This window comes from Capra hircus, chromosome 6, assembly GCF_001704415.2.
Source record: "Capra hircus breed San Clemente chromosome 6, ASM170441v1, whole genome shotgun sequence".
NCBI lineage: Eukaryota > Metazoa > Chordata > Mammalia > Artiodactyla > Bovidae > Capra > Capra hircus.
In genome coordinates, this window is record NC_030813.1 from 15,627,632 (window position 1) to 15,654,695 (window position 27,064).

Sequence of the window (27,064 nt, forward strand, 5' to 3'; positions counted from 1 at the left end):
TGCAGTAGTGCTCCGTTGCACCCCTCTGCTCTGACCTCTAGAAGTCAAAGTGCCCTAGGGCTCAGTCAGGTGCTCTGTTCCCCTCTATTTCAGTTCTCTCCCTAAGGGATCTCACCTTATTCAGCCCATGTTTAAATATCAGATGACTCTTATACTGAAGTGTCCAGCCGTGATCTCTTCCCTAAACTACAAACTTCCCTTTATCTAAAGCTACATCTTCACTTAGAGGCACATCTTCACTTAGGTGTGCATATGGTAGGCATCTCCTGTCTTATGTCCTTAAACAGAGGTCTGGATTTCCTCTCCGCCCATGCCCCACTATGACTTAATTAACATGCAGATAAGTTCACTATTAGGTCAAGTCCTCTCTTGCTAAGTACCTGGCATCATTATCCATTCTTGTTCATCAGGCCAGAAATCTTAGTCTTCCTCCTTGTTATCTGGCCCCACTCACAGTGGTCCAGGGCACCCTCTCAGACATACAGATTTGTCTGCTGCTTTCTGTTCATGTCTGCTGTGACCACCTCTCTCATTTGGAAATAGAAATATAATATCCTTTTAAATGTTCTCCCTGGTGGATTTCTTACATAATGATAAATTATTTAATATTATTCATAATTACACATTAGTCTTCATTATATATGATTATCTATTTTTAAAAAATTTGTTTATCTGGCTGTATCAGGTCTTAGCTGCAACACTCAGGATCTTCGTTAAGTCATGATGGATCTTTTGTGATACAGCTGGGGCTCACGGACTCCCTAGTTGTAGCCTGCAGGCTTAGTTTCATTGAGACATGTGGGATCTTAGTTAGCCAATCAGGGATCGAACCCGAGTCCCCTGTATTGCAAGGTGAGTCTTAACCACTGGACCAGCGGGGAAGTCCTTATGATTAGCTATTAATGTTACATTAATTATTGTGGTTGCCTTTGATTGTATTATAGTCTATTCTCCACACAGTGGTCTGAGTGATCATTAAAAATGTATATCAACATTGTGTCACTCCCTTGCTTAAAATCCATCAATGTCTATGCAGTGCAGTTAGAATGAAGTACATTTTATGATGTTCATTGTTAATTTTTAATATTACTATCACTGTGACATATGAAACCCTCAAAGGCCCTACCAGTGCTGGGCCTGTCCACCTGTTGAAGCGCATTTCCCTCCTGCCTCTGTCACCTCCCGGCCTCACACCACAAGCACGCACAGCTCACTCCTGCTCTGCTACCACCTGTCCCTGTCATGTTCTTCTCCGGGTCTTGGCCAGAGTGGCTCCTTTTCATCAGTTCTCATACCACTTTTTTGTTTTCTGTAAGCCTTTTTATTTGAGATATTCATATATATTCAGAAAAAATGCACAATAATTAATGTAGAATGCAATGATTTTTCTTTTAACAATGTGAACTCACTTGTGTAATCCCCACCCCAATCAAAGTATAGAATATTACCAGCACCTCGGAAGCTTCCCTCTGTCCCCCTTTCCAACTGTTATCTCTCCAAAAGTAACTACCAATCTGACTTTGCCTGTATTTGAACTTCACATGAACAGGATCACACAATGTATATCCTTGCGTGTCCAGATTCTTTCATTCATTACATTTGTGAGAATCATCCATGTTTTGCATGTAGAAGTTGTTGCTTTGCTCTTATTACTCTATAGTACTTCATTTATTCATTTATTTTACTCTGTGGTAGGTTGACATTTGATCTGTACTGTGTAGATATTATGAATAATGCTGTTGTGAACATTTGAATACCTGTCCTTTAGTGTGTACTATGTTGGCATTTCTGCTCAGTTTTTACTTAAGAGAGGAATTGCTCAGTCAGAGGGTTTGGCTTAAATGTTTTCCAAAGAGCTTGTACCAATTTAAGTTCTCACCAACAGCATGTGAAAATTCCAGTTGCTCCCCATTCTCTCCAACCATTGATATTGTCGCTTTCTCTTAGCTTTAGCACTTCTGATGGGAGAATTAGTTGTTTCTTCTTTTGAAATAAACCAGCTGCCTGGATGGATTAAATCTCCAGGAACATTTTTGTTTTTTCCTACTGATGTTGTGTGTTTGTCAGCAGATCATAGGAACTTTCACACCATGAAGAATAACAAGGTATTTTTAAATGAATAAACATAGGTAGAAACAATCTGATTAAATTTTTGTAAAGGGATATATGTGCGATGATTTTACTTACATTGAGTGCCAGATTCTTGTCTCAGGATTCAAGCAAGGATTATGAACTCTGATATTTACATGAAACAATACCAATGGGTTCCTTAATCTGAAATTTCTATGAACCTCCTAAAAGGGTTTGTTGATAATGGTTGAGTTCATTATGATTCTATAATGAAGACTATAAAGAAGGCTGAGCATTGAAGAAATGATACTTTCAAATTATGGTGCTGGAGAAGACTCTTTCTTGGACCAAACCAGTAAATCCTGAAGGAAAACCATCCTGAATATTCACTGGAAGGATTGATGCTGAAGCTCCAATACTTTGGCCACCTGATGCAAACAGCTGACTCATTGGAAAAGACCCTGATGCTGGAAAAGATTGAAGGCAAGAGGAGAAGGGGACGACAGAGGATGAGATGGTTGGAGGGCATCACTGACTCAATGGATATGAGTTTGAGCAAATTTGGGGGGTTAGTGAAGGACAGGGAAGCCTGGCATGCTGCAGTTTGTGGGGTTCCAAAGAATGGGACATGACTTAGCAACTGAACAACAAGAATGAAAACTTGATACATCCTATAACATATAGTTATATATAGTATGTTATAGAGAAGCGTTCTGATTTCATCCTCCTCCTCTCATGCTTTGTAGCATTCCTATCCCAAGACATTTGTACTGATGTTTATTTCTATTTCTTTCCTCCAACCACTCATCACTGATTCTTCACCTTTAGTGAGAAATGCATTCAGTTTATGGCTGCAAGTGCTGAGTCATTTATCAGGCAGTCTCTTAACTCTGGTGTTGATATTGGCTGTGACTGGGCAATTTGAAACCAGTCTGTTGTTCCATGTCTGGTTCTAACTGTTGCTTCTTGACCTGCATACAGGTTTCTCAGGAGGCAGGTCAGGTGGTCTGGTATTCCCATCTCTTGAAGAATTTTCCACAGTTTGTTGTGATCCACACAGTGAAAGGCTTTGGCATAGTCAATAAAGCAAAAGTAGATGTTTTTCTGGAACTCTCTTGCTTTTTCGATGATCCAGCGGATGTTGGCAATTTGATCCCTGGTTCCTGTGCCTTTTCTAAATCTTGCTTGAACGTCTGGAAATTCTCAGTTCACGTACTGTTGAAGCCTAGCTTGAAGGATTTTGAGCATTACCTTACTAGCATTGAAATGAGTGCAATTGTCTGGCAGTTTGAGCATTCTTTGACATTGCCTTTCTTTGGGATTGGAATGAAAACTGACCTTTTCCAGTCCTGTGGCTAATGCTGAGTTTTCCAGATTTGCTGGTATATTGAGAGCAGCACTTTAACAGCATCATTTTATAGGATTTGAAATAGCTCAACTGGAATTCCATCACCTCCACTAGCTTTGTTTGTAGTAATGCTTCCTGGAGAAGGAAATGGCAACCCACTCCAGTACTCTTGCCTGGAGAATCCCAGCTACAGTCCATGGGTCACAAAGAGTTGGACATGACTGAGCGACTTCGCTTTCACTTTCAATGCTTCCTAAGCCCGGCTTAACTTCACACTCCTGGTGAGTGGCCTCAACATCATGGTTATCCAGGTCATTAAGACCTTTTTTGTACAGTTCTTTTGTGTATTCTTTTGTGTATTACTCTTCTTAATCTCTTCTTCTTCTGTTAGGTCCTTGCTGTTTCTGTCCTTTATTGAGCCCATCTTTGCATGAAACTTTCCCTTGGTATCTCTGATTTTCTTGAAGAGATCTCTAGTCTTTCCCATTCTGTTGTTTTCCTCTCTTTCTTTGCATTGTTTGCTTAAGAAGTCTTTCTTATCTCTTCTTGCTGTTCTTTGGAACTCTGCATTCAATGGGTATATCTTGCCTTTTCTCCTTTGCCTTTAGCTTCTCCTCTTTTCTCAGCTATTTGTAAGGCCTCCTCACAGCCATTTTGCCTTGCTGCAATTCTTTTTCATTTCATGCATCCATTTGTCTAATGGATTTTTAGAACAGCCCGACAAAAGGAATTGGGCACATAGACAGCAGAAACTTATGGTTTATGTCTCCTCCCTTTCTTATGGGTAAAACATGATCTCATGTAATTTTAGGGCTCAAATCCTGAAAGACATTCCTAGTCCCCAGTTTTAAGGATGTGGAAAGCTGAGCATCATAGTTACTTTTCTCTTCTTTCCTCACTTTCTTTCTTTTTTGTTTCAGTTTTTGGGTCAAGGGAGAGACCATTTATACAAATAATATTATATATCATTATTCAAGTACTCTCCCAGTGAAATTTTCATTAATCATCTCTCAGGTGGAAAAAAAAAGTTGATTTCTTCTTGCAGTTGCAAACCCTAGTTAAGACTGTGCAATGGAATTAATGGGTCAGTGCTATTTGTCTTGGAGTTACCATTGTCTAGTAATTTGGGAATATTCCAAAAGAGATTAAGAGTTTTCTCAAAGGAACAAAGCTTTCTGTAGAAACAAGATATGTAACCACTTTTGTAGCTCTGGTGAGTTTTTTGCTTCAACATTAATTTTTACTATGCCCACATTTATTTTCAGGTTCTTTTTAGTTCATTCAAATCTCTTTCTTTAATTTTCTGCCATACTTAATTAGGATCACTAATCGTAAGACTTTATCTCATTGTTCCCATCTTAAAAGTCCAGGAATCAGCACATTGTTCTTTCCATATGTTGGTGACAGTCAATAAACCTTAGTCATGAGCAAGTCTCCACTCACCCAGGCATAAGTTAGATGGCGTCCCATCAGTGGTGAAATTCAGGGAGAAGAGCTCTCACCTAGGACAGCAGTGATGCAGAGACAGGCATCTGTCTTCATCAGTTACCTGGACGGCTTCATCCAAAGGCTTGTGGAGTAGGGAGTGGAAGGCAGTCTGCAGGGTAAAGTCTCCAGGACACCCCTAATTCAGAGCCAGCACTCATAGGTGCTTCCACATCCAAGATGCTAAGTGAATTGGTATGAGATGGGTCCTGGGTATTAGAATTGTTTTAGCATGCATCTTGATGATTGTAATGTCCAGTCAACTTGAGAATCACTATACTAAATGAAAGCCTCCTGGCAAGTTCAGGGTCAGGTCTGGATAAAGGGCAAAGGACTGGAGCTATAGTCAGAAGATTCGGCTATTTAGTAACTGTAATCTCAGGCCAGTCCCCTGCCGTCTCCATGCCTATTTCTCTCTTTGTCTGTGTAACCATGAAGGTTACATACCACACCATAGTGGTACCACATGAAGTTGTTGTGAAAATCAAATTTCATAATGTAGGGACTCAATAAATTTCTTTAAATGTGAAACACTATGCCACCATCTAGTTAAACACTTGTTAGCAGAACTGAAGCTGATTTCATGTGACTTACCTTCTTATATATTTTTACAACTCAACTCAGTCTATGTATGTATAATCTTTTCAAAATGTATACAACCTGGATCATCCTATAGAATATTCTGTTCCTTATATTTTTCACTTAATCACCACATATCCTGGAGCTCTTCTATGTCAACACCTAAGGCAAATGTACCTGGTATATTTTATTGCTATATTGTTTTCATTGTAATTAATTTAATCATTTCATGTCAGTTATATTGAGAGGTTTATATTATGTCTTAGCCATCTTTTTTTTTAATCAATTTTTTAAATTGCAGTAACATTGGCTCATAATATTTTACAAGTTTTATGGGTATTGAAAGTTGCTGGTCGCTCAGTCGTGTCTGACTCTTTGCCACCCCATGGACTGTAGCCCATCAGGCTCCTCTGTCCATGGGATTCTCCAGGCAGGAATGCTAGAGTGGGTTGCCATTCCCTTCTCCAGGGGATCGTCCTAATACAGGGATTGAACCCTAGTCTCCTGCATAGCAGGCATATTCTTTACCATCTGAGCCACCAGGGAAGCCCACTGGTACTGGGTTGGCCAAAAATTCATTTGGATTATTCCACAAGATTTTACAGAAAAACCAAATGAACATTTTGGCCAACCCAATACGTAACATTTTTACTTCTGTCTACCTTACAGCTTGCTCACCAGCAAACTTCTGGTATCTGTTACCATACAGTAGATCCCCTTTACCCATTTTGCTGTCTGGTAATCAATACCTTCTCTCTTTTGCATCTACGTGTTTTTTTGTTTGGTTTGGTTTATTCATTTATTTTGTTGTTAGTTTATTAGTTTTCTCATATTCTACATATGAGTGAAACAATATGGAATTTGTCAGTCTGACTTTTTTCACTTACCTATTAAACCACTTCAAGGTCCACCCATGTTGTCCCAAAAGGCTAGGTTTCAAAAGATGTGTATATTTTCAATTTTGATGAATATATATATATGTTGTTCAGTTGTTATGTTGTGTTTGACGCTTTGCAACTCCATGGACTGCAGCATCCTAGGCTTCCCTGTCCTTCACTATCTCCTGGAGTTTGCTCAAACTCATGTCCATTGAGTCAGTGATACTATCCAACCATCTCATCCTCTGTCAACCCCTTCTCCTCTTGCCCTCAGTCTTTCCCAGCATCAGGGTCTTTTGTAATGAGTCAGCTCTTCGCATCAGGTGGCCAAACTGTTAGAGCTTCAGCATCAGTCCTTCCAATAGAATATTCAGTTGTGAACTCTAGTTAAGACTGTGCAATGGAATTAATGGGTCAGTGCTATTTGTCTTGCACCGGAGTTATTGCTGTCCTAGTAATTTGGCAATATTCCAAAAGAGATTAAGAGGTTGATTTGCTTTAGGATTGACTGGATCAGTCTCCTTGCTGTCCAAGGGACTCTTGGGAGCCTTCTCCAGCACTGCTGTGCAAAAGCATCAATTCTTTGGTGTGTAGCCTTCTTTATAGTCCATACATGATTACTGGAAAAATCATAGCTTGGACTATACGGACCTTTGTCTGCAAAGTGATGTCTCTGCTTTTTAATACACTGTCTAGGTTTGTCATAGCTATTCTTCCAAGGAGCAAGTGTCTTAATTTCATGGCTGCAGTCACCATTGGTGTTGATTTCGGAGCCCAAGAAAATGAAATCTGACACTGTTTCCACGTTTTCCCCATCTTTTTGCCGTAAAGTGATGGGACTGGACTCCATGATCTTAGTTTTTTGAATGTTGAGTTTTAAGCCAGCCTTTCAGTTTCCTCTTTCACCTTCATCAAGAGGCTCCTTAGTTCCTCTTTACTTTATGACATTAAAATGGTATCATCTGCATATCTGAGGCTGTTGATATTTTCCCCAGCAATCTTGATTCCAGCTTCTGAGTCATCCAGCTCAGCATTTCACATGATGCACTCTGTATATACGTTAAATAAGCAGGGTGACAAATATACAGCTTGGACTTATTCCTTTCCCAATTGTGAACCGGTCTGTTATTCCATGTCTAGTTCTAACTGCTGCTTCTTATCCTGCATACAGGTTTCTCAGGAAGCAGGTAAGGTGGTCTGGTATTCCCATCTCTTTAAGACTATTCCACAGTTTGTTGTGATCCACACAGTCAAAGGCTTTAGCATAGTCAATGAAGCAGAAGTAGATTTTTTTTTTTTTTCCTTGCTCTTTCTATCATCCGGCATATGTTGTCAGTTTGATCTCTGGTTCCTCTGCCTCTTCTAAATCTAGCTTGTACATCTGGAGATTCTTGGTTCACATACTGCTGAAGCCCTACTTGAAGGATTTTGAGCATAATCATGCTGGCATGTGAAATGAGTGCAATTGTACAGTAGTTTGAACATTTTTTTGGCATTGCCTCTCTTTGGGATTGGAATGAAAACTGACCTTTTCCAGTCCTGTAGCCATTGCTAAGTGTGCCAAATTTACTGGCATATTGAGTGCAGCACTTTAACAACATCATCTTTTAGGATTTGAAATAGCTCAGCTGGAATTACATCACTTCCACTAGCTTTGTTAGTAGTGATACTTCCTAAGGCTTACTTGACTTCACTCTCCAGGGTGTCTGGCTCTTGGTGAGTGACCACACCATTGTGGTTATTCAGGTCATTAAGAGCTTTTTTGTACAGTTCTGTGTATTCTTGCCATGTCGTCTTAATATCTTCTGCTTCTGTAAGGTACTTGACATTTTTGTCCTTTTTTGTGCCAATCTCTGCATGAAACTTTCCCTTGGTATCTCTAATTTTCTTGAAAAGATCACAAGTCTTTCCCATTCTGTTGTTTTACCCTGTTTCTTTGCATTGTTTGCTTCAGAAGTCTTTCTTTTCTCTCCCTGCTATTCTCGGGAACTCTGCATTGAGTTGGCGATATCTTTCCCTTTCTCCTTTGCCTTTTACTTCTCTTCTTTTCTCAGCTATTTTTAAGGCCTCCTTAGACAACTACTTTGCCTTCTTGCATTTCTTTTTCAAGAAGAAATATATATATATGCATTACATTATACAATTTTAATATCAACTTTCTTGATCCACAAGAAACTTCAAACTTGCTAATGGAGATATGCAACTAAATATCCAAGTCAAGAGCGATCAGTCACAGCTATAAATAACCACTCAGTTAAAAAGTGAAATTGTGCACTCTGAATTGTTAGTGAAGAAGTAGAGAAAATAAATTTTTAAAAACTACATTATGTAGGGTTAGCCAAAAAGTTCATTCTGTTTTTTTTCCATAGTATTGTACAGAAAAATATGCAGAAACTTTTTGGCCAATCCAATACATCCCCATTTTACTGCCTGTTTATTGGACAAAAAAAAAGCTTCAGACTTTGACTTGTTATATTATTATTGGAAAATGTGTTTGTAGCAAGGAACAGTCTAGACCACACAAAAGGAGACACTCTCTATTACAGATACGTGTCCTCAAGTGTGGAAAGGTGGGTTGTCGGTAGAGACAAGATACTGATGTGGAGATGCCTTCATTCCCTGTCATAAGCACTGTAATATTTTGATTCTCATTGATTTGCTTTAACGTATTCAGGGATCATTGAGTATTCTTCCTATTCTGGAAACTGTCAGAGTCTAGGACAGTTGTCAGAGTCTGGCTCAGACGGTAAAGCGTCTGTCTACAATGCAGGAGACCTGGGTTCGATCCCTGGATTGGGAAGATACCCTGGAGAAGGAAATGGCAATCCACTCCAGTACTATTGCCTGGAAAATCCCATGGACAGAGGAGCCTGGTAGGCTACAATCCATGGGGTCGCAAAGAGTCGGACATGACTGAGCGACTTCACTTGCACTTTAAGACAGTCTAATGGCAGTTAAAGTTTGTTGTCAGGGAAATCAGTGGCCTCGCCCATGTTTACAAAGTTGCTACTGTTAGATCAGCCATCCTCATTTTTTTGACAACTGATAAGATCTGGTAGATATATTTTTTCCTGATGACAAATACAAGTGTGATGAAACATTTTTGTTGCTCAATACTGGAAGGGATTGCACCTTTGGTTATTGAGTTAGCAGGGGGTGGGGGGCGGAGGAAGGGAGACCAGGGTGGTTGGCACTGTAGAATAAAAAATCTTTGAGAAACCTTGTTTTGAGCCCTAAATACATTTAAGTTGAGGGCCAAGAAGGAAGCAATGCAAAAGTGGTTTTATCAACCCTTAGTGTTTATGCAGAAATAATTGAAAGTATTATTGATGATTTATACCCAAGGCTCTTTATTCTCAGGGTAGAATTCTGGAATTCTTATAGTCATTACTGAGATATTCCACTTTGACTTCCAGAAGGCACTAAAATTGGAAGATTAGAATACAGTTATTCAACTTTTTCTCAGGTAAATACATAGTCAAACCTCATGGTCACAGCGTGGGTTTGAAAGATTAGCCATATTGCTCAAGCTTTTTTAGAAGGGATCCCAGTGTTTATACCGTGAGTTGTTTCTCTCAGAATTTGAAATTTGTTTATGTAATATATATATATGTTTATTACCACTTATAATGAGCTGTAGAGAGTCTCTTCCTGCCCCAGTGGATTATAATATCTGATACTTGGTGGATGTTGATGACATAGATGTTGATTCAATAAATGAGTCAGTCTTTCTTCACCAGTGCCCGTGTGTCATCCACGGGCAATCAGGGAGTAGTACTGTATCTCAGTCTCATACTAAGAAGTTGCAAGCTAGTGCCATCATGATTATTCAGCATATCAGCTGTAAGTAGGTGCCTATTTTAAAATGTATTTTTTAAATTGTCCATCTAATACCAGCTTGCTGTCCAATAGTTAGGCATTGCAGAAATCTGTGTATAGTACAAAATAGAAGGTTCCCATCTCCATCCCCAGAGTGTCACAGTAGGAGTCCAGTGGGCACTCTTGGCACCTCCTTGAGTACATGCTGTGGCAAATGGTAATAATGATGAAACAGGGTTCTTCTGGGCCAGAAATCTAGAACATCTGATTGAGAAGAAGCACCTTAGTTAATCAGGGCAGTGGTTTCTTCCCGATCTTCCTGCATTGTGTCTAATAGGACCCAGTAGCTGAAGCAGGGCAGGAATATCTACCTCCACTGAGCTCTCCCCTCTTCCATTAACTGTTCTAATCAAAACTAGACTCAGGCAAGAAAAATGATGTATTTCTTTAAAAAAAAAAAAAAAAAGGATGCTGGTGTGACTTTACAGCTGGGAAAAGGATGTGATGATGCATGTAGTCACATGCCCCCATTAAATACAATGGTCCATACTCTTAGCCTCTTTGAAGCCCTAGATTTACAATCTTTATCATGTGATCAAAAGATAAATTTCACATGAACCAGGAGCTTTTCTATACCAACAATCTCTTCTTTCTGTTAGCAAATGCCCATAACACTTAAGAATAAAACACATAATAACATGAATAATCATCAGTTCAGTCCAGTCGCTCAGTCGTGTCCGACTCTTTGCGACCCCATGAATCGCAGCACGCCAGGCCTCCCTGTCCATCACCAACTCCCGGAGTTCACTCAGACTCACGTCCATCGAGTCCGTGATGCCATCCAGCCATCTCAACCTCTGTCGTCCCCTTTTCCTCCTGCCCCCAATCCCTCCCAGCATCAGAGTCTTTTCCAGTGAGTCAACTCTTCGCATGAGGTGGCCAGAGTACTGGAGTTTCAGCGTTAGCATCATTCTTTCCAAAGAACACCCAGGACTGATCTCCTTTAGAATGGACTGGTTGGATCTCAGTGCCAATCAAATTCTCCACTTATCAATTTCCTTGACTTCCAATTAGGACAATTTCAATTAAGGATATTTAGCCTTAACTGGAGGAAGTTAAAAGTGATTTTCAACACTAAAGGACAGATGAAGTAAAGCAGCAATGATAACAATAAATAATTGAAAAAAAATAATAGTATAATAATTTATTCAGCACCTGCATATGAGAGGCTGTGTGCTAACTAAATACCTTACTTTTATTGTCCTATAAAATTTATAGAACTAATTTACAAATTAGGTATTAATTCAGATGAATAAAGACTGAGGTTAAGTAATTTGTCTAGTCATGAAACTAATGAGCGCCCTGTGATTGGAATTTGCAACTCTAATCTATGGGTATCGGCTCAGTGGTCCAGGCACGTGGCCTGGAAAGTGTGTCAAGATTGGTAAGAATACTGTCTGCCATGAGCATGAGTAAGGACTGGGAATAGCCAGACATAAGCTGTGTATTTGTCTCTTGCATCATAGCAATATGATGTAAATTATGGAGGGAAAAAGCCTCCTCCCGTAAAGTACGTGTTGGTGAAGTCTCCCAGTCTAAGAACCCTGTGCCCACTTGTAACAGAAAGCTGCCTGGTTCCAAAGCGCACGGTGGCTGACATACGCCAGGGCCAGAGGTACTGCTTTCCCACAAATAACAATCAGCCCATTGGCCAAGCAGCTCCCTGACGGCTCCCCGGCAGTGGCATTGTCACACCACAACAAAGCGCCTTTGCCCTCAGACACATGCGCCCGACGGCTGGCACTGAGGTTTTCCCTGAAAAATGCACTGTCCTCTGTTTTGAGTCAGCCTTATTGTTCAGAGCTTAGGCGGGGAGGCGCATGTCCCGATATGGGACAATAAGATGAGCTATGGGCTTGTTGCCAGTAATATTGTGGGTCACTGTGAGACCTAAACTTTCAGTTCTGCAGTGCTCTGAGATGACCTCCCCTTCGTGCCCTCCCCTCAGAGTCTGGATGCCTATTTAACCCTAACTCCAATGCCACCTCCTCTTCCAGGACTGCTAGCAGCAGCCAGTGTTAGTGTACCGCTTCTTGTCCCCCTAGCACCTGGAACATTGCCAATGAGCATTTAACAAGTGAAAGAATGAATAGCTGTGCCAATACTTAGACTATTGGGTATAGTTAAACTACAGTGACTTTTGAAACTCAGGAAGATAAACAAAGTCATTATTCCAAAACTCCTTTCCTTGGATCTACTATGGTCATGTCTGAAGCACATAGTCTAGCAGCAAAATGTGGTGGAGGAAGGGCTCTGCTTCCTGGGTGTGCTGGGCGGGGCTCAGCAGGGAAAGACATGGTCTCTACAGTGCGTTGACTGTTCAGAAAAGTCACAGATCTGGGGCCTCAGGAGCAGGAACATCTTAAAGTGTGTAAAGTGTGTGTTTCTTTGCTTTCAACTGGTATAGAAATCACTGATGTGTCTCCCACTGACGTATCTATGAAAACCAGCTAACTGATACAGTAGGTGGTCCACCAGCAGCATCTGTGACCAGGACATATTTGATAGCCACAAAAGGTTAACCAGTGTTCAGAAGTTTCCTGAAAGTAGGATGCTCTGGGGTCTAAATAGTAAAAAGCAGGCCTTCAAATGGCTTATACAGTAAGGAGGCTGTATCCCCAAGCCAAGAGGTCTTGTGGTAAAGTCACTGAAAGATTGGTGCATTCAGCAGGTCAGTCACACCTTGGAGGAATACTTTGAGATCCTCTCTGACTGAACTTTATCCTCAAGGGAGCTTCCTCCTGGTGGCAAGACATCTGCTGCTCTTCCAAGTAGTATGTGCTAATGAGCAAGGAAAACTTTCCCCAGAAGGCCCCCAGCAGCTCTCTCCTCGCATCATATTGATTAGAACTGGGCCATTGTCCATCCTAACAAGTCATTGTGAGAAAGGGAAATGGGATTACTAAAACTTGCTTAGGTAATTAGGATTTACTCCTAAATTGAAAATAAGATCACCTTCTTGGAGGCAATCATGATTTGAGAGAACCTGGACAAAATCAGAGTTCTTTTCACATGGAGAAGGAGGAAGGGACTTGGTCCCCAAATAGACAACCAGAAAGTCTCTCTGTAGGCTCAGCGGAAGTGCTATATCCATTTTTGCGTACTACCTTCCACAGCAGCAAATCAGTCCCCAATTTGCTAATAATTTGGTGATGGTGGCAACTTTTCATATGAAATTTAGCCATCATCAAGTGGAATAAAGACAAAACAGGAAAAATCAATTCAGGTTAAGACAGAAAATTCTGCATTATTTGACAGTACCAATGAAATCCAACTCCCCATCCTCAAATTGGGACAAGTTTATTGACTCTAAAGGCTTTTAGGTCATTCCACCAGGAGGGGACATTTCTTTGAGACAAGAGTGAGAAGAGCAACCTTCGAGTAAACACAGAAAAAAGCTCCCCAAGAAGAGGAAATATCATATGCACAGGTCCTAAGGCAGAAAACTGGAAGGATCAGAACTTGTTGGAGTGATTGGCTCACAGGAGCAGGAAGAGCATGGCAGGATGCAGGGGTGAAGAAGGACGGCCATCCAGAGTCTTGCAGTTTCTATTAGGGAGTTGGGGGTTACATTCTGTGTTCAGCAGGAAGACACTGAAGGATTAAACAGGGATCTGCAACTGTAAAATCATACCAATAATCCTATGCAGAATGGTTTTATGTGTTGGAAAGAGTAACTGTTTAAGGTAGGCCATATGTTATTAGAGAAGCTGCTTATAGAGTCCTCACTTAATTAATAGGCAGTTGCCAAGAATTCAACTTCATCACCTCTGTTCTGTGCAAAGCTGGCCTTCAGTTCTCGCTAGCGGATGCATGTTTGTGGATGAGGTAGCCAAGTGGAATGACTTAGTCAAGCAACACTGAAGACATTTTAAATGCTAAAGTGATTCAGTTATACATACATATATATGTATGTGTGTGTGTAGTTCTTTTTCATATTTTCCACTATGGTTTATTATAAGATACTGAATATAGTTCCCTGTGCTATACAGTAGGACCTTGTTGTTTATTTTTTATATAGCAGTGTGTTTGTCAGCTAATCCCAAACTCCTAATTTATCCCTCCCCCAACCCCCTTTCCCCTCTGGTAACCATAAGTTTGTTTTCTATACTGACTTTAGAACCTAAAAACAGAATGCTGCCAGAAAAAAAGATGGGCAAACACATCTCTCCCGTGATCAGTCAGCTCTCCCCTCACTCATGCACATGGCTTGTGAACTCGGGGACACATGTCTATGGGGTTCACACCGTGATGGAGCCTGTGTGTTCCAGTTGACAAGTCCTCTCATACTTCACTTACGTCGCTGAGCTCAACACACTCCAGAGCTCTCCTGTTTCTTTAGCGGTTCCGTGATAACAAGTCCACGTGTGAGTTTACTTCTCAAGCAGCGATCTGACTTTTTCAGCACTTGGAGCTCCTCTGACTACGCAGAGACAGATAGATTACAGGGCACTGAAGAACAGTGTTGGCACAGTGTCAGGGCCTAGTTCTGGGAGCTCAGGGGAGTGAACCTGGATGCGCTGCAGGGTTGGCAGTAGAGCTCAGCCTTCTTCCTCTGGCTTCTGTGAGAAAAAAATGGATTAGAGATTCAAGGGAACAGAGGCAGGGGATTTGGAGAATGATTGGGCAAGGGACACAACTGAGATAATTCCAAAAGTTTTCAGCCAATTCCCTTTCATCCCCAAGGGATCGTTCTCAAGTTGAAACACTAAGGTAATTGGCGTTCTTGAGATCCTGCCCCGGATCTAGTCCCCTTTTCCATGACCTCTTTTTGGAACATGGATGAAGAGTGAAGTGGCATGGCCTTCAGAATAAAGCTCTGAGCAGTTTTCTTGCTCTTAACAAAACATTTTTAAATGCTTCTGGGTAAATGCAAATGATTGTGATGCAGTTCTGCCTATTTCTGCCAATGGCAGTCTTCTACTAATGGTTAATGTCAGACATGAAATTATTTTCCTGAATATTGTTTCTTTTCTCTTTTCATTATGAAGTATATTCGGTGCTCTTCGAACTGGTGCTTATATGGTGTACACTGTGATGACCAAAGGCCTGAAGCATTCAGTTTGTGACCAGGGTTTTTACAATGGACCTGTCAGCAAATTCTGGGCTTATGCATTTGTGCTAAGCAAAGCACCCGAACTAGGTGAGTGTCTTTTCTCCTTCCATTTCCTCTCCCACCCTCACCCTTTTGTAGTTACATATGTGTAATATTTATTGAAAAATGAACAAAAAAATAATTTGAAGGTCCTATTTTACTGGTTGCAGGAAAATTACAATAAGTGAATTTGCATTCTTAACTAACTTCTGTTATTTTTGTTCTTTTCCCTCCTTTTAAATAATTGTACCTTGTGTATATCAAGAGCCAAAAAGTTTATACAGAGTGTGCATGGATCCAAGCCTCACTGAAAGCACAGTTCCAGGGGCTAAGAACATCTACCTAGCCCCTTCTCTGAGGCCTTGAACAGCTGAGCTAATATTAGAATATTGGGGAAAGTTAGCCTCACAGCTATTTCCCAGTCTCACAGCAAAGTGTATGTTCAGCTCTGGAGTTTGGATACAGACTAGGACATTCAGCCTTTGTTTGAGTAGCCTTATGTTCTCATTAACAAAATATTAAGGGTTAGTTTCTGATGTTGTTTAATTTTAATCAGTTGAAGAAATAGGCCTTAGAGAAATGTAATTCATCTTTTAGAAATTAGTCCAAAATTCTGGTACTAGATAGATAGGTAGATTCCTAACAGTTTTTGCTTTAACTCTTTAACAGTCTTGAATATAAGTGTGTCACAAGTTAACAGACAGTGGAAAATCAAGTAGCAAGGGCTTTTTTTTTTTTTTTTTTTTTTTTTTTAACACAGGCACAGTTCCCCAGAAAAATATCTTTGTTGCCAGAAAAAGGGAGCCACCAGTGATAAAAAGATCTGAGTTCATCTCTGAGCCATGCTGGGCAGAGTCTCACAAATTAGTCCACATCCTTAGGGGACATCTGTGCATCCTCTGGGTTTCTTAATGTTTTATCTATAATTAAGAATTGGCTTATTTAGTTTAAAATTCTTATCTATCAATTGCATTCCATCTCCTGTTTCTCCTGAAAAGGGGGTTGGAAGTTGTAATTTCATTTTAAGTTACCTACAGTGTTAGCTATCGAGTCTTTCTGAAAGGTTCCCCTGGTTTGTATCTGTTCACAGAGGGTATGACGTGTCTCTGATGTATGCATCCTCTCCTCTAGCCACTCTGCAGCAGGGGCTCTAATCTGCTGGCAATTGGTTTGAACTGCTGGTTTGACCACTTCTTCCCAGGTCAAAGACACGGGAGGAACAGCAGGAAAAAAACTTCAGTGCTCACACACACAGCCTATCAAAAGTCTTACAGTGAAATGCATTAGTATGGACTCATTGGTTTATTCCTTTAATAAATTTTTAAATTTTTTTATTGAAGTATAGTTGATTTACATGTTGCCCTAATTTCTGCCGTAGAGTAAGGCGATTCTGTTATTCATACACATTCTTCTTTTCTGCCTTCTTTTTCATTACGGCTTATCATAGGGTACTGAATATATTAATAGTTCCCTGTGTTCTACAGTAGGACTTTGTTGTTATCCATTCTATGTACAATAGTTTGCATCTGCTAACCCCAAACTCACACTTCATGCCTCCCCTGCTTGCCCCCTTGGCACCCTCGGGTCGTTTCTCTATGTCTGTGAATCCATTCCTGTTTGGTAAAATTCATTTGTGTCATATGGTGGATTCCACATATCAGTGATATCGTATGGTATTTGCTTTTCTTTTTCTGACTTATTTCGCTTAGTATGATCATCCCATCCACACTGCTGCGTATGGCAGTATTCTATTTCTTATGGCAGAGCAGCATTCCACTGTATATATGTGCGGCATCTTTATTCATTTGTTGACAGATACTTTAGTTGTTTCCATGTCTTGGCTATTGAGAATAGTGCTGTTATGAACATAGCGGTTGCATGTATCTTTTTGAATTATAGTTTTGTCTGAATATATGCCCACGAGTGGGATTGCTGGATCATGTGGTAGCTCTGTTTTTAGTTTTTTTAAGGAACTTCCATACTGTTCCATAGTGGCTGTAATAACTTACATTCCCACCAACAGTGTAGGAGGGTTCCCTTTTCTCCACATCCTCTACAGCGTTTGTTATTTGTAAACGTTTTAATAATGGACATTCTGGCTGGTGTGAGGTGGCTTTGATTTGCTTTTCTCTAATAATTATTGATGGTTGAGCATCTTTTCATGTGCCTGTGGGTCATCTGTATGTCTTCTTTGAAGAAATGCTTATTAGGTCTTCTGCCCATTTTTCAATTGGGATGTTTGTTTTTATTGTTGTTAAACTGTATGAACTGTTTGTATATTTTGGAAAGTAAGCTCTTGTTGGTCATGTTGTTTACAGATATTTCCTCACAGTCCATGGGTTGTCTTTTTTTTTTCTCCCCTGTGTATGTTTTCCTTTGCTGTGTAGAAGCTTGCAAGTTTAATTAGCTCCTTTAATTTTTGCTTTTATATCTATTGCCTTGGGAGAATGGCCTTAGAAAATATTGGTGAGATTTACATCAGAGAATGTTTTGCCTATGTTCTCTTCTAAGAGTTTTATGGTATCATGTCTTATATATATGTCTTTAAGCCATCTTGAGTTTATTTTTGTGTATGGTGAGAGGGTGTGTCCTAACTTCATTGATTTATTTATGAAGCTGTCCAACTTTCCTAACACCCCTTGCTGAAGAAACTGTCTTTTTCTTACCCTTGCCTCCTTGCTCAAAGATTAATTTGACCATAGGTGTGTGTGTCATTTAATAAACTTATAATAAGCATCTACCATGGGCCAGGCATTTAAAATGCTGAAATGGAATTGCTACTTTATCAAAAAGAGAAATTTATCATATGAATTTTTTTATGAACCAGGCCCCCAGGCAGCTATTTTTTAATATTTAGATTAGGACCACTTGCTGCGAAGTCTTACACTAGAGAAGTGTTTTTCAGACTTGGAGCTATAGACAATGCCTAAAAGCCTACAGATATGTTTTTTAGGAATTTCAAAATTCTGTGAGGACACTTTAATTTTGTATTTTCAGGTATAGATAAAAGATTGTCTACATTTCTCATAGTGATTTTTTATTTAGAGTCATAGAGTCTCTGCTATGAGTCAGACTAAAGAATTATTCAAATTGAGAAATATATCCCTTTGACTTTTACTTTATTCTATGTAAGTATCCTTATGAACTGCCTCCCCACCTTTTTGATAAAGAATTGTCTATAGATACATGAATACAGTAAATGCATGAACCTTGATTCCCTCTGCATGCCATCCCTGAACACCTGTACAGTTTCCCCCTCCCTACCCTCAATAAAGTACTTTGTTGCTTGCTTTAATCAGGAAAGGTGCCTCTCTGCTTCTGGCCTTTAGGCCTCTAATTGCAAAGGAGCTACTTCAGCCTTGGCTTCTAGAAATGCATTTCCCTGCCAGGGCTGCTTAGCTATGTTCTGAGTTTTAGCCAGTTGTGTCTGAGGGACTTGAGAATAAAAATAGCTCCTTCTACCTTTTGAAGGAGTAATACATGGAAGAGCCACACCAACCCATTCATAGTGGCCATTCTCCTTCAAAGGCGTGAGTAGCTCTGTGCTGTCTGTCCTCCCACCTTCTACTCTAGATGGACACCTGAGTCGCAAGGTTAGGATTTGTGGATGAGAACTGCATCGCTCAGAGGTATTTGTGCTATAATCCTCTGTCTTGTTGCAGTGTTGTTGATCCCGAGGAGGGCAGGGCAGTCAGTCACCTGTCTTTATTACTCTAGGCTCGAACATACCACTCCCTCCTGCCCCAATGTAGACCTTGTAATTAGACACAATTCTGTTCCCTCTTGAGGCCCAAAGGAGCTGTACGCTAGTTCCTTATGCCGTTGGCTTGATAATCACTTTGCCCGGAGAAGCCTCATTCACCACAGCAGTTTATAGGCTGCATATCAAACAGTCCATTCCTTCACAGTTCAAACAAGGGATTGAAGTGCTGTCAGTGGGCTAAAGAGTTGAAAAACAAATCCTAAACTTGATGCAGCTCTTTAATGAGGGTAGTGTGTGACACCAATTCTTCCTGTGGTTTCAGATCCATTATACAGATATTTTCAGTCTTGAGTACCCTTTTCCAATTTTCAAATATGACTTATTTCCTTTCAGATATCCTGGATCTTACTTGATAGCTATCTTCCCAAGGTAAACCGCTTCATCAAAATAGATCCTAAACCAGTTCGCCTAGTTTAGTGAACATGTGTGCTTTAGATGGCTTTTTGTTGGTTTGGGAATTTAAATTCCTTCCCTGTAAAACACTCAGAAAACCTTGTCGCTACTATTTAATTAAGAAAGCTTTATTCATTTGGATTATTTAGAATTTTTCTTATTTTTTAGGTTCCCAGTTCTGCTTTCAGTTCTCTATTCTGAACTTCCTAATGTATACCAGAAAGAAAAGGTCTTGAGAGAGAAAAAAGAACAGTTCTTCTATGTTCAATACTGAAAACTCAATTTTCCCACTCCCAAAACCTGCCTGCCTACAGTTTTCACTAAAGTATTTTTTTTTTTATTGTGGCAAAGCGTATGTAAAATTGGCCATTTCCAGGTGACAGGCCTGCTGCATTATGGGCGTTGGCACTGTTGTACAGCCATCACACCATCCACCTCCAGAACTTTTATCTTCCCCAGCTGAAAACTCTGTGCCCATTAAACACTAACATTCCCCCTTCACTGGACTTTTAATAGCAAGAAGGGCTTTCTGTCTCAGCAGAGAACAATGAGCTCATTTCAGTGAATTCCACAGCTACGGTCTACTAGAACAAGTGAGGGGAAGAGAGCCACCAACCTGCTTTGTGTGCCAAAATCTTTGACTGACTACTGTTTGAATTATATTAAAACCTGCTGAGGTTTTGTTTTGTTAAAACTTGGAAACATCTGCTCTGAGTCTAGGTCCTTGCTCAGTTGAGCTCGTCATTGTTTTTGAAACTCTGACTCAGCGGAGCTCCCGCTAACTCTGCGAAGAGGGGCGCAGCCATCTGTAACAAACCACACACCCAGTGGGCGCTCGGTCTCTTGGCGGCTGGGGCTTCCGCATGCTCGTGAGCTTCTCCAGAGCTGCACACAGGCCTGCATTTGACAACACAGGTGCAGCAGGCAGAGTTCAGGAGGGACACTTAGATACCGGATCACCATGATCTGGCTTCAGGCTGGCTCTTGACTGAAAATAGCCAAACCAAAGGTTAGACTGTGGTAAAGAACATGAACCAGACGAAGCTAAAATATGTGACATGGCCAAAACATTCACGAGTCAGAAGATCCACTGCTTAAACATGGCCAAACTTCTTCCCATAATGCCCGCAGCACGTTTGACCAAGAAAGATTGGTTGGCTGACACTGCATTCACAGTCTCAATATCTTTTGTTTGCATTTCTCGGTCGCTCTGTAGCTTTTGATAGGCCTGGATGTGGAATGCTATCAGTATGATTGGCTCACAACAAATTAAATGAGTTATTGTGTAGTTTTTCCCAGAGCTGCATGACTGGTGCATCTCAGCTGTGATATCAGAAGAACCATGAGAGGTCTCAGGGCGTCCTTTCTAGAACCTCATTCAAGGGAAACTCCCCTTCTCTGGGTTGGTGGCCTGCCTGGAGACAGTAACTTTGATATGGAATCGGAGTGCTACTCCTGAGAGATTCAGGGCCATTACTGGAAGATTCTCATCTTCTTTCTCCATCTAATCACCCTGTATAGCTGTTCTGAGAAAAACTGTTATGTGTACCTAAATTAATTTCATTTTGAAGATATCATGGCATGACCTTTGCCCCCACCTCCCCATGTTAAGTGAAAACACCTAGTATGTCTTATATCAAGCCAGAGCCCCCCACTCAGACAGGAAGAACACAGTATTATTCCAGATTTGTAGCTTCTGTTAGCCCATTCTCATGGTCTGTGTTTTGTCCCCTACCACTCTTCCCACTCAGACTGTTCTTTAGACAATAAAGTTTTAATATAAAGGTGATGACAGAGGTAAAATTAAATCTAAGGAATTTAAAAGGATAAAATGCTCATTATTTTATGGCAAATAATTATGTTTGAGTATTGTACAGGCTTTATTTTAGTTAATACTTAGAGACTCAGAGTCTCAATCACAAGTAAATAAATTTGCTTTTAACATACAATTCCTTGGAAATTCTACCTTCTTTCTGCTGTGAACAAAGGTAAGTTGAAATTACCGTGTCTGTGTTATAGTCCATAGAAGGAAGGGAGGCGCAGAGTAGTAATTAGACAGAAATAGTGGATCTTTGACAGGCACACAAAAATAGCACAGATTAACACAAATAAGTAGACACCAGGTCTCCTAACACTAGTTGTCTCCCTTGAACATACAACTGAGAGTTACTGTCACCATTGATCATTATTATTCTGTCTGACATTTATAGGTTTAATATGTCAAACATCTCACAATAGAGAAGACTTCAAAGAAAATTTTATAAAAGGTTCAGAAATGCAGCAGCTGGAAACTTCCTTTCTGTTCTAAACAAATAAGTAATAATGTTGGAGTTTGCTTTTTCTTTTTTTTTTTTTCATATTCCTTAGGTAGTAGCTGACTATGTGTTTTCTTGAAGAATAGCTGATTTACAATCTTGTTAATTCCAGGTGTACAGCAAAGTGATTCAGATTTTTTGTTTAAAAATTTTTTTTTCCATTATAGTTTATTACAAGACATTGAATACAGTTTTCTATGCTATACAGTGAATCTTTATCAATTTTATGTATAATAGCATGTGTATCTGTTAATCCCATTGCTGTTGTTGTTCAGTCGCCAAGTTGTGTTCGACTCTCTGTGACCCCATGAACTGCTTCTGATCAGGTGGCCAAAGTATTAGAGCTTCAGTTTCAACATCAGTCCTTCCAATGAATATTCAGGGTTGATTTCCTTTAGAATTGACTGGTTTGATATCCTTGCTCTCCAGGGGACTCTCAAGAGTCTTCCCCAGCACCGCACTTCAAAAGCATCAATTCTTCAGTACTCAGCCTTCTTTATGGTCCAAATCTTATATCCATATACAACTACTAGAAAAACCATAGCTTTGACTATATGGACCTTTGTTGGCAAAGTGATGTCTCTGCTTTTCAATACACTGTCTAGGTTGGTCATAGCCTTCTTCTAAGAAGCAAATGTCTTTTAATTTCATGGCTGCAGTCATCAACCGCAGGATTTTGGAGCCCAAGAAAATAAAATCTGACACTGTTTCCACTTTGTCCCCATCTATTTGCCATGAAGTGATGGGACCAGATGCCATGATCTTAGTTTTTTGAATGCTGAATTTTAAGCTAGCTTTTTCACTGTCCTCTTTCACCTTCATCTAGAGACTCTGTAGTTCCTCTTTGCTTTCTATCATCTGCATATCTGAAATTATTGATATCTCCTGTCAATCTTGATTCCACTTGTGATTCATCTAGCCTAGCATGATGTACTCTGCATATAAGTTAAATAAGCAGGGTGACAATGTATAACCTTAAGTTACTCCTTTCCCAATTTTGAACCAGTCCATTGTTCCATGTATACTAACTAAGCAATACTAACTGTTGCTTCTTGTCCTGTATACAGGTTTCTCAGAAGGTAGGTAAACTAGTTGGGTATTCCCATCTAAGAATTTTCCACAGTTTGTTGTGATCGAGACAGTCAAAGGCTTTAACATGGTCAACGAAACACAAGTAGATGAGATTTTTTTTGGAATTCTCTTGCTTTTGCTATGATCCAGCAGATATTGGCAATTTGGTCTCTGGTTCCTCTGCCTTTTCTAAATCTAGCTTGTACATCTGGAAGTTCTTTATTCACATATTGTTGAAGCCTAGCTTGAAGGGTTTTGAGCTTTACCTTGCTAGCATGTGAAATGAGTGCACTTGTACGGTAATTTGAACATTCTTTGGCATTGCCCTTCTTTGGGATTGGAATGAAAACTGACCTTTTCCAGTCCTGTGGCCACTGCTGAATTTTACAGATTTGCTGGCATATTGAGTAGAGCACTTTCACAGCATCATCTTTTAGGATTTGAAATAGCTCAGCTGGAATTCCATCACCTCCACTAGCTTTGTTTGTAGTAATGCTTCCTAAGGCCGACTTGACTTCACACTCCAAGTGAGTGACCATACCATCATGATTATCCAGGTCATTAACTGTCATTTTTGTACAGTTCTTCTGTATATTTTTGCCACTTTTTAATCTCTTCTTCTGTTAAGTCCTTGCTGTTTCTGTCCTTAATTGTGCCCATCTTTGTATGAAATGTTCCCTTGGTATCTCTAATCTCCCATTCTAGTATTTTCCTCTGTTTCTTTGCATTGATCACTTCAGGCTTTCTTATCTCTCCTTGCTATTCTTTGGAATTCTGCATTCAGTTGGGTATATCTTTCGCTTTCTCCTTTGCCTTTAGCTTCTCTTCTTTTCTCAGCTATTTGTAAGGCCTCCTCAGACAACCATTTTGTCTTCTTGCATTTCTTTTTTTTGAAGATGGTTTTGGTCACCACCTCCTGTACAATGTTACAAAGCTCTGTCCATAGTTCTTCAGGCATTCTGTCTACCAGATCTAATTTGATCTCTGGTTCCTCTGTCTTTTCTAAATTCAGGTTGTACATCTGGAAGTTCTTGGGTCATGAACTGCTGTAGCCTAGCTTGAAGGATTTTGAGCATAATCTAACATGTGAAATGAGTGCAAGTGTATGATTATTTGAACATTGCTTGGCATTGCCTTTCTTTGGGATTGGAATGAAACTCCTAATTTATCCCATGCCCTGCTCCCACTTTTCCCTTTGATGACCATAAGTTTGTTTTCTATGTTTGTGAGTCTGTTTTGTAAATGAATTCATTTGCATATATTTTAGATTCTACATATAAGTGATATCATTATAATATTTGTCTTTGACTTCACTTATGATATTCTCTAAGTTCATTCATGTTGTTGCAAATGGCAATATTTCTTTTTTATGGCTAAGTTATATTCCTTCGAGTGTGTGTGTAGCAGTTGTTGTTTAGTAGCTAAGTACTGTCCAACTCTTTGTGACCCCCGTGGACTGTAGCCCACCAGGCTCCTCTGTCCATGGGATTTCCCAGACAAGAAGACTGGTATGGGTTGGCATATCATATTTTTATCCATTCATCTGTTGATGGACACTTATGTTATTTATCATGCTTATATGAACATTGGAGTGCATGTATTTTTTTGAGTTAGAGATTTTGTCTTTTCACAATATATGCCCAGGAGTGGGATTGCTGGATCATATGGTAGCTCTGTTTTTAGTTTTTTGAGGAACCTCCATACTGTTCTTCATAATGGCTGTACCAATTTACATTCCCATCCATCTTTTCTGTTTACTTAAGGTCCCATCAGAACCTTAAGTCTTTCCAAGATCCAACATTGTCTGACCTTCCTTTGTACCCAATGTTTTAGGGCATCCTTGAAGAATAAGGGATAAGACAAGGGTAAGTACTAATTCCCCTTGTGGTTAATTAAATTTCAGAATAAGAAGAGGGACCGCCTAGTTACCCTTGCTATACAAAAAGAAATCGAGGTCACCAAAGGTCATGAAGGATATTGATTTTTCTCATATCTGAAATCCACAGAGATAGGAAAGAGAATGAAGCATCTGCCACATAAATCCTGCTTTTGTCCCACATCCCAGTGTTTGTTGTTCTGGTACTTGTTAATGGAATTGGGTGTATTTGTTACTGTGCCTGCTCTTCATCTATTTTTATGTAAGTGTTCGAAAGTATATTTTTCAGAATCTCTAGGCTTTTCAGAGAATCATTATCATCTACCTACATGAGCACCATTCTTGCTTCTATAACATAAATTCTTTACCTTAGATGTGAATAGTGGTCTTTTGGGTAGCCAGAATAGCTCAGATGGGAGAGTCAGACCAGAGAAACAATAGTCTTTTTCTTCAAGGGGTTAATGTTACTGAGATTTTGGATAATCCTGTAAAGCATTTTCAGAGTTAATTCCACAAGAAAGTGTCATCCTCAGTTTTTTATCACTTGATTCATTGCTACCAAAATAATACCTATTATCCTCTTCAGTAAATACAGAGGATTTTTGTTTTTTTTTCCGTTTGCCTAACTTTTCAAAATTTATATTAGAGTACAGTTGATTTACAGTGTGGTTAGTTTCAGGTACACAGCAATGATTCACTTATAAATATCCATCCCAAATCCATCTCATTCTTTTTCAGATTCCTTTCCCATATAGATCATTAGGGTATGGGGTAGATTTCCCTGTGCTATATAGTAGGCCCTTGTTGATTATCTAAATGCCTAATTTATCCCTCCCCCGCCCTTTGGAAACCATAAGTTTGTTTTTGAAGTCTGTTTTGCAAATAAGTTCATTTGTATCATTTTTAAATTCCACATATAAGTGATATTGTGTGATATTTGTCTTCCTCTGACTTATTTCACTTAGTAGGATAATCTCTCATCCATTGCTTCAAATGGCATTATTTTACTCATTTTTTATGACTAATATTCCATTGTATATAAGTACCACACCTTTTCCATTCCTCTTGTGATGGACATTTATATCACTTCTGTGTTAGCTATTATAAATAGTGCTACAGTGAACATTAGGGTGCATGTATCTTTTCAAGTTATGGTTTTCTCTGAATATACACCCAAGAGTGGGATGGCTGGATCATAGGATAGTTCTATTTTTAATTTTTTAAGGACCCTCCATACCGTTTTCCATGGTGGCTGTACCAATTTACATTTCTACCAACAGTGCAGGTTGCTTTCCTTTTCTCCACACCCTCTCCAGGATTTACTGTTTGTAGACTTTTTAAAAGCAATTATTGGAATATATTGATTTACAGTACTGTGTTAGTTTCAGGTATACAGCAGTGAGTCAGCTGTATAAAGGCCATTATAGAGTAGTGAGCAGAGTTCCCTGTGCTCTACAGCAGGTTCTGAGTTATCTATTTTACATACTGCAGTGTATGTAAGTCCGTCCCCGTCTCCCAGTTTATCCCTCCCCTACTTTATCCCCTAGTAACCCTACATACCATAACCTAGTTTTCTGCATCTGTGATTCTACTTCTGTTTTGTAAATAAGTTCCATATACAGACTGGAATATTGCTCAGTCATTAAAAAATTACAAAATATTGATATTTGCAGCAACATGAATAGATCCAGAGATTGTCATACTGAGTGAAATAAGTCAAACACAAATGTTATATAGTATTACTTATATGCTATATAGGTATGCTTTATAGACTTTTTTATAATGGCCATTCTGACTGGTGTGATGTCTTTGTCTTTAGAGTATCTTTTTTGTCAACAGTTGTTCAGTAGTTACTTGTGATTTTGATGTTTTTGTGAGAAGAGGTAAGCTCAAGTCCTACTCCGCTATCTTGTCTCTTATCCAGGAATAGCCTTTTGTTTAAATTTTACTTTTCTAATTTCCATATGCCAAGGCTTCACATTTTATAGGGAACCTGCAAAAGTGTGTACTTTTGTTGTGTACCAAAGAAAGGTGGTTTTATTACCCCAGAGCGGCCTAAGAACATTTTACTGGTCACTTGAATTCAAATTTGTTTCTCTTGATTAATGACTATCACTTGACTCTCTTCTAGGTGATATTTCCTAAAATGCATAGCCTCATTGGAAATGGACAATATACTTACTAGTGTCCCTTCCAAATCAAAAATATGATTGTGTGCAAAACACCTTTCTGACAGTAACATTTATGGAGTGCTTACCATGTGCCTGGTTTTGTATCCTATTGAATCTTCAAATAATTCCAAGCTATTATCT

The 27,064-nt window shown here is 39.6% G+C and overlaps 1 protein-coding gene across 3 annotated transcripts in view; it reads left to right on the top strand.

The window, feature by feature from the left end:
- ELOVL6 (ELOVL fatty acid elongase 6) overlaps positions 1-27,064 on the top strand; it is a 139,770-nt gene that overhangs the window by 108,217 nt on the left and 4,489 nt on the right. For all 3 annotated transcript variants that reach the window (XM_005681308.3, XM_005681307.3, NM_001314257.1), the window contains 1 exon segment: positions 15,231-15,382. In XM_005681308.3, coding sequence (XP_005681365.1) covers positions 15,231-15,382 — 152 coding nt within the window.